The 13,240-nt window shown below is 42.5% G+C and overlaps 1 protein-coding gene across 3 annotated transcripts; it reads left to right on the top strand.

Moving 5' to 3' along the window:
* The first annotated feature begins 358 nt into the window (after positions 1 to 358).
* Positions 359 to 10,026, top strand: LOC106744843 (larval cuticle protein A2B-like). Of its 3 annotated transcripts, none has more exons than XM_014619926.1 (5): positions 1,164 to 1,249; positions 5,437 to 5,646; positions 6,153 to 6,324; positions 8,028 to 8,302; positions 9,565 to 10,026. In XM_014619926.1, exons 2-5 carry the CDS (start codon positions 5,635 to 5,637, stop codon positions 9,760 to 9,762), a joined length of 657 nt encoding a protein of 218 aa, XP_014475412.1. In that variant the 5' UTR covers positions 1,164 to 1,249; positions 5,437 to 5,634; the 3' UTR covers positions 9,763 to 10,026. The 3 variants fall into 3 exon arrangements, with proteins under 3 accessions (XP_014475411.1, XP_014475412.1, XP_014475413.1); XM_014619927.1 differs by lacking the exon at positions 1,164 to 1,249 and adding an exon at positions 3,501 to 3,525; XM_014619925.1 differs by lacking the exon at positions 5,437 to 5,646 and having other exon boundaries at positions 359 to 1,249.
* The last annotated feature ends 3,214 nt before the right edge of the window (positions 10,027 to 13,240 follow it).

Here is a 13,240-nt window from a genome sequence, read left to right as displayed (position 1 = left end):
TTTTTGTTTCTTTTTTCACTTACCGAGAAGTGCTGTATCGTTGCTAATAATAATAATTATTATGAAGATATTGATGATGACGCAATGTTAAAAAGAAATATAACAGACACACGCACACGCATAAGAAGAAAAAAGAAGAGAAAGATATTCTCGACCCATTTTCTTTTCTATTTTTTATTTCCATGGCGATTGTTGCACACTATGTAAATGTATAAAAAGAATGTAAATATAACATTGGCGCAACAATGTTGTGTGACTCATACACGCGTGCGCATGCTCTTCTTCTCATAATCATATTTTCTAATCGAAATCCATGGTTTCGCGGTAAATAAAAACAGAAAAGAGGAGGACATGGATCCTATCGATTGCTTATGTGTTCTGCTCGGCAATGCCTAAATTAACCGTCGAACGGCCGCGGTCTCGAAAAAGAAGGCGAGTGGACGTGTTGCCGCGCGGTTTCCTGTCGCGCATCTTCGTCGAAGTATCGGCTGTATGAGGGCTTTTCCCGAAATAAGTCACCGACGCGTGTTTTATTTCCGTGACGGTCGTCGAAAGCGCGCGAGCCAACAACCGAGAAGCGTTGTTTCACCGGGGGCTCGCTGCGAGCAACCCGATTCCACCGTCGTCGGCGGCAAAATGTGTTAAAAGAGAGAAGACCACGTGTGTGACAATGTGTGCTCATCGTCCGCTCGCCTGTTCCAGGGTTAAACATAGCTACTTGGCTACGCAGCGATACCGATAGGGTTTTCCCGAACGGGAATAATACGTCAGTCCCGATCCTCCAGTGTCAATTTACAGACACGATGTGTAATGTATCAAGCCGATAGGTTTCGGGAGAATCCGGCGTGGAGAAGAGCCGACAGCTTTGTGTGCATGCTCCCCCGCTGATAAGGCTTACGAAGTATCTCTCGAACGGTGCTCTCCGATGCGCGCGGCCCGTAGTAGACGTGTAATTTATACAAGGGTGCCATCCCATGCAAGAATTAGTGGTCGGAATGATTTTCGCCGCGATTTTTGTAACGCTCCGGACTTATCCTGCTCGACATGCGCAATAATGCGCGCTTGAATTGGCTGTTGATCGTTGTTGTAGCTGGTATAAATGCGTTCCCGATTTCCCGGGGACGCGAAACAACAGGAAAAGACGGATATCGGTGATGTGTGTTTTGTGTGTGTGTGTGTGTGTGTGTGGGTATGTGTGAAAGAAAAAGAGAGAAGGAGAGGGAGAGAAAATCACGCTGTCAAAGGATGTGTAAAGTATCAAAGTGATGTTTCTCTATCATAATACTCGGTGTCGTGTCTCTCTGTTGCCCGCACCCCTCCTCCTCCGGATTCAATCACGTTAGGTCCGTATCAGACTATGGATTGTGGATTACTATCAGGCTAATCAGGTAAGGGACCATTCAGCAATTATGTTACAATACGGGGAGAAGAGGGGTATATTAATATTAATGGTAATCTAAATCTTTGGATTTATTTGACTGATCCGATTGTAATCCTCAATTTGAAGTTTGATAACGGCCTTAAGGGTCATGACACACAGAAAAATATAAGCAGTAAGACTTAAACAGTAAAGAAATTGACCATTCGTAGTCGATCATTCTCCTTATGGTCGAACAATGATCGATTGGTCAATTTGATTACGTTTTTGTGTGTGCAATGAGCCTTTAAAGCCTGTTCTACAATAGGTCATATGTCGGGGTGGAACGCAGCCGATGGTCCAGTGAGAGAATTTCTTTTTCGAAAATGAGTTCTCCTCATTGGACTTCATTGGATTTCACCTGTTTACACCGGCTGTTTAATATACACATCAACTAGCAATTTTATTCTAAATTGTCTTTATGTTAGTGACACGTGTAAACATCGGTGTGTTAAATTGATACGATTTTACGTTTTCGTAATTCGCATTATACCACCCGTCGTTTACACGCCTTGTCGAAATTGAGGTAATCTGATAGAGTTAGTATTTAGTACACGTATCAAACGACTGGTGTAAACTAGGCCACTGGACAACTGTATTGTGTAACAGGTCTAAAGGCCGTCTACAATGGTCGTGGAGTATGCGGTAAGACGTAAGCTAATTGACCAATTGGATTTCTACAGTCCAAGAATAATCGGCTGTGGTTGGTCAATTAGCTTGCCGCTTTACGTCTTACTGCACACTTGACGGCTATTGTAGACGGTCCTTTAAGATAGATCTACAATAGTATTCTGCTTTAAGCAATGAAATGTAATTTCTGACGAGAGGCTTTTTTCGCACTGCCGAAAGTTGTATTAATAATCACAACAGTAATAACGCTTTGATCTTAGGAATTGCGACGTCCGCTAGCGCTGAGAGCGCTGTAAATTACGTCAGAATTTATCGCTCAGAGCAAAAGGCTAAAAAAGCTTATTACATATTTTAGTTCCAGTTTCATATCCGTTACATTCGAAACTCGCGAAGAGAAAAGGGAAGTGACGATACGCGGTGCATTTCGAAACGGCGAAATGATGAACGCTTGGATTGTGATCTGCGTGTTACGGATGTCGCGGGTGAAACCTCGTAATTTTGCAATTTCCACCGCTAAATCCGACGAAAGGCGATGATGCTACGATAATATGCTCCATGGCAGTATACTCGAATAGCAATCGTAGGATACTATTCGTGTTATCATTCCGACATTACTCCGCAAGAAGAACACTTATGCTGTCAATTCCGATTACCCGAATACTCGAATATTTTAGTAACTGGAGTGTACGGCTAATTTTAGACGTTACAATTTATTGATTTTTCTAGATGCCATGGCGCACAGAACAACGTAAACAGTAAAACATAAGAAATAAGCGAATTGACCAATCACAGTCGATTATTCTACAACCGTAAGAAGAATGATCTACTGCGATCGGTCAGTTTTCTAATTGTTTAGCCCACACAACGCGTACGTCTAAAAGATGCCTCAAAAACACTCCTTGAGACGCTTTACTTCCTCGGAGACGTCTTCATGACGTTTCAACGTTCCCTGGCTAAGTTTTACTACTTACATTTGTCTATGTGCCATGGCCGTAACGATCACAGATAACAATAACGAAATCCGAAATCAGCCGCGTACTCAATTGCCGACAGACTCACCCGAACAGCCGAAACCTGGTAAACAGCAAATATTAGCAACATAATATCGATGTTTAATGTCTGACGCCACAATGTATATGTTACATAACACGTGTGTCACGTAACAAATTATGTCATCGACGTTATGTTACTGATGCACTTGGTGTTAACCGAGAATCGACGGCACTAGGGAAAACGCGGTAGCGCGGTGGGGTAGTTGAAACGAACGAATCGTCCGTGCGAGTTGCCTCGCGACAATCGCCCGGACGGCCCGGTTGTTCCTCGGACACCACGTCGGCGCGCGTTTCGGCCCGCCTTATATCCGGAACACGAAATCCCTTCCAGCGAACGACGGGGCGAGTCGCCTTCGCGGCGAACGCACGAGCTCGGACACTCAATATCGCGCGGGTGTACGGCCACGTACACGTGGATTAACGCAGGTAAAGTTATCCGGCGTGCGAGCATACGACTCTCCTCCGTGGATCCTCGAGTTACTCTACTAGACTTACTTGACCTACATGAAGCGAACATAGCGGCGCGCGCGCGCGTTTAATCAAAAGTTCGCCTATCCGCCCGACGACCCTCAGCTTATACGGATGAGATTTTATTACTCAATGTCGCAATGACATCAATTATTAGCTTACATCGACATCGCGGTACATACGATCGCCCTCCCCGGCGATGTATAACTTCGGCCAGCTCCCTCGACCACCATGATCGGGTGTACGGTTGCAGGTCGACCGTATTGATGCTCGCAGCCGAGGCCTTCGCGGTCCTGTTAAAATATGCGCGGCATGACACGATCATTTGTCACGACACTTAAGCTTAAGCCTCCCGGCCCCGCGCTCCGCACTCCTCTCGTTTGATGACGTCGAGAAGCGAGAAAACGCATGACCGAATTCTTGTGAAATACGCGTTGAAGTAGAGTGTATCCGTGAAATGTGCGACAGTTACAGTCGATCGAGCAGATTTGTAAATTTGCCCGAAAACTTCATTCTTCCTCTGACAATCAATAAATAACCATGAAATTGGCGCGACATGCAAGCCATTTTTTTGACTTATCGTCTCTCATCATTTTGTCGCATGAATGCTCCTGATCCTTTAGCCTTGTTTGACAACGTCAAAAGCGAGAAGTCGCACGCAAAAATATATTACGGTACACGTGGAGATGTGCACAAAATGGCACTCGTGATCGATTCAGTACTTGTAACAATATTCGGACGCTTTCCCTTAACCTGAACAATCAATAAATAGCTGTGAAATTAACATAACAAAAATCTTGAGGAAAAATCGGTTAAAAATGGAAATTGCGTTGAGATTGAGATTTGTATTTATCTATTTTAAAAGAAAGTGAAAATGAAGAAAGGAAACAAATAATAAACAACTCATTAACTTTATTTCAAGTTAAATTTCACTATGATATGTAACAACATAACGCAATGCAAGAAAAATTACATTCTTTAGTACAGTAAATACTGTTTAGAAAGAAACTTTTGAAGAATTCAGTAATCGAACGCATATATTTTCCAGTTTTTGAAATTTTGATTATTCACACATTCGAATGTCGAATTTTCACACTCCAAAATTTTATTATTCAAATATAATATGTCGAAGGTACCAGAAATTCGAAGTTTCGAAAAGCCGAAACTTCGAAACTAATTTCCAATCTAATTATGTATTGATTGTTAGCGCAAAAATAAAGTTTTCGAACTATTTTACAGAATTGCCCTATCGACTATACAATTGTTATTTTATAAATACATTTTCTTATTTAAACCGTATTTCGCAAAAAGTCTGGGCAAACATTTTCTCGTTTCTAGCATTAAAAATAGCTAATTAGCGAGTTACAAGGGTTTACTTAAAAAATACACAAGCTTGGGTCACTGATTGGAATAATTCTTATTTCCAATCGATTCTTCTAGTAAACTGATAGCTTTTTTCAATCGGATCATTTATTCAGATCGTTTGAAATAACAAAATTGTTTCTCAAAAAACATGAGAATGTACTGACTGCTTATGTCTTCCGAGATACTTTTCTGTACCTCATATTTTTATCTGGCTTAAAATCGACGCGATATTATTTACTCTTCAGCTATTGTTCTTTAAAGTAGCTACGTTACTAAAGACAAATATAGCGTAAAATTCAACTGGCGCAGCAAAAATTCCACATACGGTTTTAATTTTACCGAGGAAATATTAGCTCCCGCGAGAGAATTTTAAATTAAACAGAAAGCTTCGTTTTTTATCAGATATTTATACTCTTCGGTTCACATAGCTCTTGGAATTTTCATCAGCGTGTAATATCACGTGTACATCGGTCTCCACTTTAACGTTCGTGCTCCGCGTTACAGTTTATCTATAATCCACATAATGATGCATGTACCCGCCTCGATGCGAATGGGAGGGAAATGTGCATGGTATTCAGATGCGATACTTCCCGCAGAGCGGGGATGGTTAAACTCGATTGGTATAAAATCTAGCGTCCCCGTGCCGTGAAGCATTCAGTCATTCACAACGAGTACCGGCCTACACCAACGACTGTGATCACCATGACTTACAAAGTAATACTCCGTATCTTATCGCTTATCGCTGCTTCGTAAATGGGAGCTCTTCCCGTAATTTTCGGAAAGCTATGGCCACAATCAGCGCGTTGAATTTTTTCAATAATTCATTATGTTTCATCTGTGTAACAGTAATCCTGCTGTTTCTCATCCGGGTTTCTATTTAACTTCTGTCCTCAATTTTCTATTTTCGCTGGCAATCGGAACGAACGGAGAAGTTGGATTAAAGATTTGATGAATATCGAATAAATTAACGAGCGCCGATTCCTCGTATTTATAAGTTTTCGCAGTTTATATCTGCCGCCGCGGCGATATTATTCATGGCCGGCGTGACTCGTTATAGAACGTAGGAAGTTCATTTCATTTCGTAGCGTCGCATCGAACGCCCGGCGCGCGCACTTGTTGCAACGCGGCTGATTCGGCTCGGCGATATTAACGGAAACCGTATTTCAGTTAATCACCTGGCACACACCGATGATATTTGATATTTCCTTCCTGATGCACAGATTATCGGCTATTTCGCCGCCTTACTGGCTGTCGCCCGTGCCGGGATCATTGGCCCGGGTGCAGCTGCAGTAGCCGTCGCGCAACAACCAGCTGCAACGGTTATCAGAACCGAAAACTACGACTCACATCCTCGGTATAGTTTCGGTTATAGCGTGGCGGATGGTCTCACTGGTACGTCCTTGCATTATCATTTATGTACATATTCGTTCGATCGTTTAAATGCAATTATTAAATCTGCGACTCGAATCGTTCGATCTAAAGTACCGAAAACACTTGGCTTGCACGATGCAGTCAGATATGACGACAAATATGACGATAGCCTCCGACTGGATAATTCTTGAAGTGGAAGAGCGACAATCTAGAGACAATCCGCGGGCGATACTTTACAATTAAAAGGGAAATTAAACGACGAAACCGACGCGCCTCCCCGAATTTGCGGAGCGAGCTCCCGTCGATATCTTGCGATTCGGCCGGTCGGACAGTCGCGTTGCGTCTGCCTCTCGGATTTCCATCGAATTAGGATTCAGAGGAGAAATCGTCTCTCTGTTCGGAAGTTAAATTAAAACCCCGTTGAAACAATAAACGAGCGCCTTCGGGAACGCATAACGATGCAAGGCGAAACTCGGTCCCGTGTATTCGAGAAAAAGCGTGAAAATTAATAGATATGATAAGACGACGTATCCATGTTTCTCGGCTAGAAAATATTAAACTCTGCCGGACAGAATGAACTTCATCTGCTGTACATGGTCTAAAAAAATTATAATACTTTTTTTGTATAAATTTCGGAACGCGAAATTGTCCAGTAACCCGGGATTTGCTTTTTAGAAATTTTCAAAAGAGATATTCAGTTTTGCTATTGGATACGAGATGCGTCGCAAAAATTCATCGAAAATAGTGTTGCAACCTTTTTGTGACTAACCATACAGTAGTTGAAGCTGAAATGGCAATTTCTGTTTGCAAGCGTGTTCGATTGTAATATTAGCGTCCTTTGATTTTCCGTTGTGTCGTTGTCTCCAGTTTTATTGAGCTTTCTTCTTGTGAGGAAAGTAATGAATCAGCGGTAAATAATTTATTTGACAATACTATTTTATAGTGTAGGTTTTGAACTTTCCAAGTCGCTTTGAATCTTGTGCCAATCTCTCTCCTCTGTCACTGAACCACGCAAGAAAGTTTAGGGTCAGGTTCTGTGAACCGAAATACCTGAGTTTACCGAAGGGCTGTTACGATCGACGATTCAAGACGAAGTGAAAGTGACAAAAGTGAACGAATTTACTAGAATATTTATAATTTAATTGGTCAACGCCTAGTTAATTAACTCACTTTTGTAATTTTCACTTCGTCTTGAGAACCGTAATAGCCACTCTGGTCTTTCAATCGACACATCTGGATTTTTCTACGAATTTCAGTGTAAAATATCATTTCGCAGAATACAGTTGAAGCTACCGGTGATTTTCCCCTGTTTTTTTTTGTTTGTTTGTTTGTTTAACCCTGGAGTAGTCGCGTACGTAAATGCGACACGAGTGGTCGCGCGGACGACAAGTGCCCTCCATTTTAATGTTGACCTTTTCAATAAAAATATCGTTCTAGAAAGTAATAATACTTTTCTATACAGTAATAACAATCATAAAAAATCTTATTTAAAATGGACGAGAGCAGCTCCTAACTAACAAATACACGGAGGAGTAAGACGAATGCTTGTCAGTATTTTTGGGAAGATGCATTTTAGTGCGCATGGATTGACATCCACACAGTCAACTGTTTTCATAACTACATAAATTTTAGTTTTTTTCCCCTTTAACGAGAGGCTTTAGAAGCCGAAAACAAAATATCGGTTTTGGTCGGTTTTCCCTTAATATAAACGCGAAATTTTCAAGGCGACAACAAGGCGCAGGAGGAGATTCGCAACGGGGATGTTGTCCAGGGAAGTTACAGCTTAATCGAGCCCGACGGCGGCCGTCGCGTCGTCTCCTACGCGGCCGATCCCATCAACGGTTTTAACGCGGTCGTACAGCGGGATCCTGGCGTCACGGTTAAGACCGCCGCCGCCGTCGCAGCTGCACCGCTCGCCGCTGCAGCGGTGCGACCCGCCGTCGTAGCGCCGTCCGTGATCGCCGCAGCTGCGCCGGCCGCTGTTGCAGTTCGCCCGCAGGTTGGTAATCCAGTTACTTTAAAGCGCGCGACGCTTTTCCCCGCTGGTCCATTAGTCTCTCCGAATGAGAGATCTACCGTCGGGACTTTTTGCTCGCAATTTCCAGCGTCGCTTTTTCCGCGCGACGCTGACAATTCTATGCCGGGCGCATTTCGCCGCGCTAAAGGAATTATTAATGCCCCGACATCTGTGTCGAAGGAATGGGAGGTCGGTTACCTAATTCGTGTCCGGGAAAATGTGATACTTTGACGGGAGAACTTGTACGGTCGGCGTAATGTTTGCCGTGTCGTTCCTTGGACGGATCACACGATTTTCAACCTTAGAGTGCCGTCCCGTGACAAAGATCTTTCGCGTAACGCATATCACGCATAATCAGAGGCATTACGCGTTTTCTATTCTGTTATTTCCACACCTAAAACTACTAAAACTCGCGTAAATTTTCTAACGTATTACGCGTTTTTATATCAAAGTGTGTATGTACAAGCGTATGATTGTACATTTACTATGGAAGAATCACCTATAAGCATGTTAATTCATTTTAATTAACAATTTTATCACAAAGTCGGTTTAGATGCAGTTGTAAAAATTAAATTCTGATATTTAGAAGTAAAATATTCGTACATATGAATTTAACATATTGAAAGCAATTATAAAAGATATGGGAAAAATTGAACGAAACGAGAGAAGTGGGTATGACAATCAGCGCAGTCCATGGAAACGTGCAAACCATGCGCAGGCCTGTTGTAGATCCAACATAAGGGTTGTCCTTCGCCGAAACTTTGGCGCCGTTTCGTGAGCCGTTCCGTCCGCCCTAGTATGTCGTGATCTACTTACACGTCCGCGTAGAAATTTACTTCTTTCCCATATACAACACAAATTCCGATTATAATACTCGAAGTTGTTCCCAAATAGGTTATCCCAATTGCTACACCAATTGGAAGTCCCAAACATGGAGCTTTTTTTTTTAAAGCTGATTGCTTGCGCGCTGCGATTTGCCTCGTGCCGCGTGCGACTATTGTCATATGTTATACTTTGAATGTTACTATGCTTCACACTTTCGCAGCCGGTAATTTTTTCATCTTTTTAAAATTAGAAACCGAGCGTTTGGATCATTTACAAGTTACTTGTACCCCGAATTCTTTGCATTTGCAATATAATTTGTATATATAATCGCGTGCAAAATCACCGTTTCGCGATAAACGGTCCGTCGATATCGCGAAACGTGTCCTTGCGAAAGCTCAGCACATTACTTAATGATACAGGCGACTGTCTTGGGTGTTCCCCTGGTGAGGCAGCCGTTCGTCTCGGGATCTACTTTGGCTGCTACAAACGTCGTCGCCGGGAATTCGGGACTAGTGGGTCTGGGAGTGGGCCTGGGACTTAGATCGGGATCTATCTACGGTACGCAGGCTGTCGTCGCGGACAGTTACGGTAGCGGCAGCGTCGTAAAGATTCATTAGACAACAGCGTACAGTCCGACCTTGATTCACGTTACTCGGCTTTCCCTCATAGCGCAATCGGAAACACTCCGTCCGCCCTAGTGCGTCGCGATCTCCTTACGCGCGCGCATATCTCGCCACCACTTACCGTCGCATTACAAATTATACGTCTAATGGTATCCACTGAAGCATCTAGGTCACTCGTAAGTTATTTACATCCTGAACTGTAATCGTACCACGAGCGTAGCTTACAAAATAAAGAGCTGAGTATCTCGGAAACGATTAGTATGTGGATTTATTTATCAGAGCTTTTCTTGGCCGTCTTCTTTCTGTTAGCTTTACTCTTTATCTTATTATTTACTCAGTTGTTAAGTTGTCGTTTTTAAATTCGATTAATTTCTAACGCGATATGTCACTCTGCCTAAGAGAGATGAAGAGGAAAAGAGATTGGGATACTTTGGCCAGCCCAGATTGGGGAAATTTCGCGCAGCGTCGAAATGGTGTAAACGCGGGACTTTGATACAAGAGCGCTAAGAGAGCCGCGTGATCGATGAATGACGGCTTGATGAGTCGAAATGGAGTTGACATCAACAAGAGAGAGAGAGAGAGAGAGAGAGGGAAAGAGAGAATGCGGGGGTGGAAGAGGTTGCGGTCGGGCTTAGGAGAAATCACCGTTAATGGCGCGACCAAAGGATTTCCGGGCGTTCCGCGAAGTTTTTACGAGTTCGCCGAGCATTCACGCTCAGTCGTATCAAGATTCTCAGCTTTTCAACGGCAGACGTGCTGCGGTCGACCAACATCGGCTCTTAGTTGCTTTTTTCTGTTGCCATCCATCTTTCGTCGGTCGGCACCCTCCGCGCGCGTCTATCCGCGTCTATCATCTCTAAGCCCAGTCCCGTCAGCGCGCGTCCGCGTTTCATCCGGCTAAACGATTATTTTTTCCGCCGTAACGCGTTAGACCACTCCAGCGTCTAAACGTTGCCCTAATCTTCCGGCCGCGAAGTCCGAAATCGGCGCAACGATGATAAATTATTCGGCGAGGCCGACAGCTTCGTTAGACCTGCTAATTTCTGATATCTTCTTCTTCGCGATAGATACTTCATTCGCGTTTTTATCGCGAGCGCAAACTTGCACTCTCTTCCTCCTCTTCCTTTCTTTCCGCGCGTGAGCACAACTGCGGTGTCATCGTATATACGTAATAAGATAATAAAAAATAATCTCTTTTTTCACTTTTGTCCCTACGGTTAGATTTCTCCCGGTGGAAGTAGTTGCTGCTATTAACAGACTTTGGCAGCGAAATTTTATCGATCGTGCTATATTTACTATGATCACTAGTGACTATTGACTGCTTCACAATAATAGTACACTGATTGCATTTTAGAGAGCATTCTTTCCTTCTCCGGAGTATCGTCGCGCTAATTAACACGCTTCTCAGGAGCGCGATGCCTGTTCTATGGGAACGTAATGCCGTATAACATATTCTATTCGAGATGACAGAACTCAGCTTATATTCTATCAACATGAATCGTGTCAATGTAATTTTCAATATCGTAGCGTAATGCTACCCGGCGAAGCTTAAACATGTACGTGGCAATTTAGGCGTGTACCAGCGCAATACCGCGATGCGAAGGATGCATCAAGCACGAAGTCGTACACAAGTAAATATGTACCGACTGATGTAGACGCAGAACTAACAAGCAGTATCGATTAGTCCGGGCGTCTTTATAGTGTATGTTGCGATGCCATCTTCGGTTTGAATTTAATTCCCTCAGACGTTGTTAGCGCATGTAAATCTCGTAAAACACGAAACAGCCCCTCACCGTGCCTCGTCTATTGTTCCAAAGATATGCTTGTTCAATTAACATACTACAATTACGTTTCAAACGTTCTCACTCTGCGTCAGTCTGCTAGAAAAATTGATAATGCACTTGCGCGTAATCCTATACTAAAAAAACAACCAGCACATTCATCAGTTGCTTATTTGAGATGCGAATTAATTATTTGAATGAGAGCCGTTGTTTAATTGAAGATTAATATACGACAAGCTTCGATAATACTTTAATAATTATTCAGACAAAACTTATTGATGCTTTCTGGTCATTTTGTATTCGGATATAATATAATATGATACATATATGTATCAGGTTATTAAAGTATAACAGATTAACTAGATAATCAAATGTAAATGTGCACATTACTTCGCTCATGCTGTCATCATGTCAAAAGGACGATAATGACCTGCTCCTGGAATTAAAGGGTAACTATCACTTGTTATTTTTATTAATTTCAAGAAGAAATTTATACAGTCTCTCGAGTCTCCGTGTATTACGTCGTGACAACTATCGATTCAACTAATCAGGAAACTTTTTGTTCCGGCAGAACTCGTGGTGGCCACACGGTGAATGCGGTTCCCGAAGGGTGCAGTTTCGGTGGACGCGGACGCCGGAGGAATTACCGCGCATACAGGTTGTGTGTATTTTAACAGTTTGAGTTTACTTGATTCAGGGGCTAATGGCTGGCGGCAGCGCGCGTCCGTAGTGTCCGGTGCGGTGTTGGAAAAAATATGACTTTTCTTATATCTAAATAAAATTATGTAATTATATCTAAATAGTTCCTTTATTTGAAAAAGTGTTTTTATTTGAAAAAGTGTCTTTATTTGATAGAGAACAAAATATACAGTAGTAGGAAGTTTATGATAACATTAATATTATATTGTGTTTTTCATTATCCAAAAAATGTCCTGATTTAAATGTAACAACCCTCGCCATGATGTATAATACGTCTGATATACATGACATAGAGAGCACTACATGGGTTTTCAATTCTTCATAATAAATATCTTATTAGATAATAGATACGGGATTTTGCCTTAGATGCAGATATCAGATAAACGGTCTAGTATTGCCTTAGATTAAATATTAAAACTACACCATTGTATAATCACTTAGATATGGATATTAGATGACTTAATTTACATCTAGATATGAATCTAAATATCATTATCTAGATACGTTTCAACATATTGGTCTAGTGTGGCAAAATAAGAGCGAGCGATGAAATTTCTTACCGCAGATACCTATAATACGCGACGCAACAGTTCTTAACGTCATCTGATTATCGCCATTGAAGGGATGCGAAACCCAAAACTTCTCCGGGATGCGGGAAGTTGTGGTAAATCCGGTACTTGGTGGAACTTCGAACTCCGGAGAGAAACCCCAAACATCTGGAAATATATACTAACGCAGCGTAGCCCAGAAGTTACAACACAGAACATTCGAACCGGTTCTAATGCCGTTCCAATGGATTCTCCCAATATTGTGCGCAATACCACTTTAACTCTGAGGAAAGTCTGCTCTTTAAATTCGGAGTGATGCCGCGCGCGCATGTGATTTTTCGGAAAACGTCACACATGTCTCACATTTTTCACATCAATTCGACCGATATTTAGAGCGACACGAGATCCGGCAGCTGGTTGCTTCCACTTTGTCGACTATGTGGC

This window comes from Dinoponera quadriceps, unplaced genomic scaffold, assembly GCF_001313825.1.
Source record: "Dinoponera quadriceps isolate SergipeBrazil2010 unplaced genomic scaffold, ASM131382v1 scaffold1308, whole genome shotgun sequence".
Classification (NCBI taxonomy): domain Eukaryota; kingdom Metazoa; phylum Arthropoda; class Insecta; order Hymenoptera; family Formicidae; genus Dinoponera; species Dinoponera quadriceps.
This window is presented reverse-complemented; position numbering and strand designations above follow the sequence as displayed.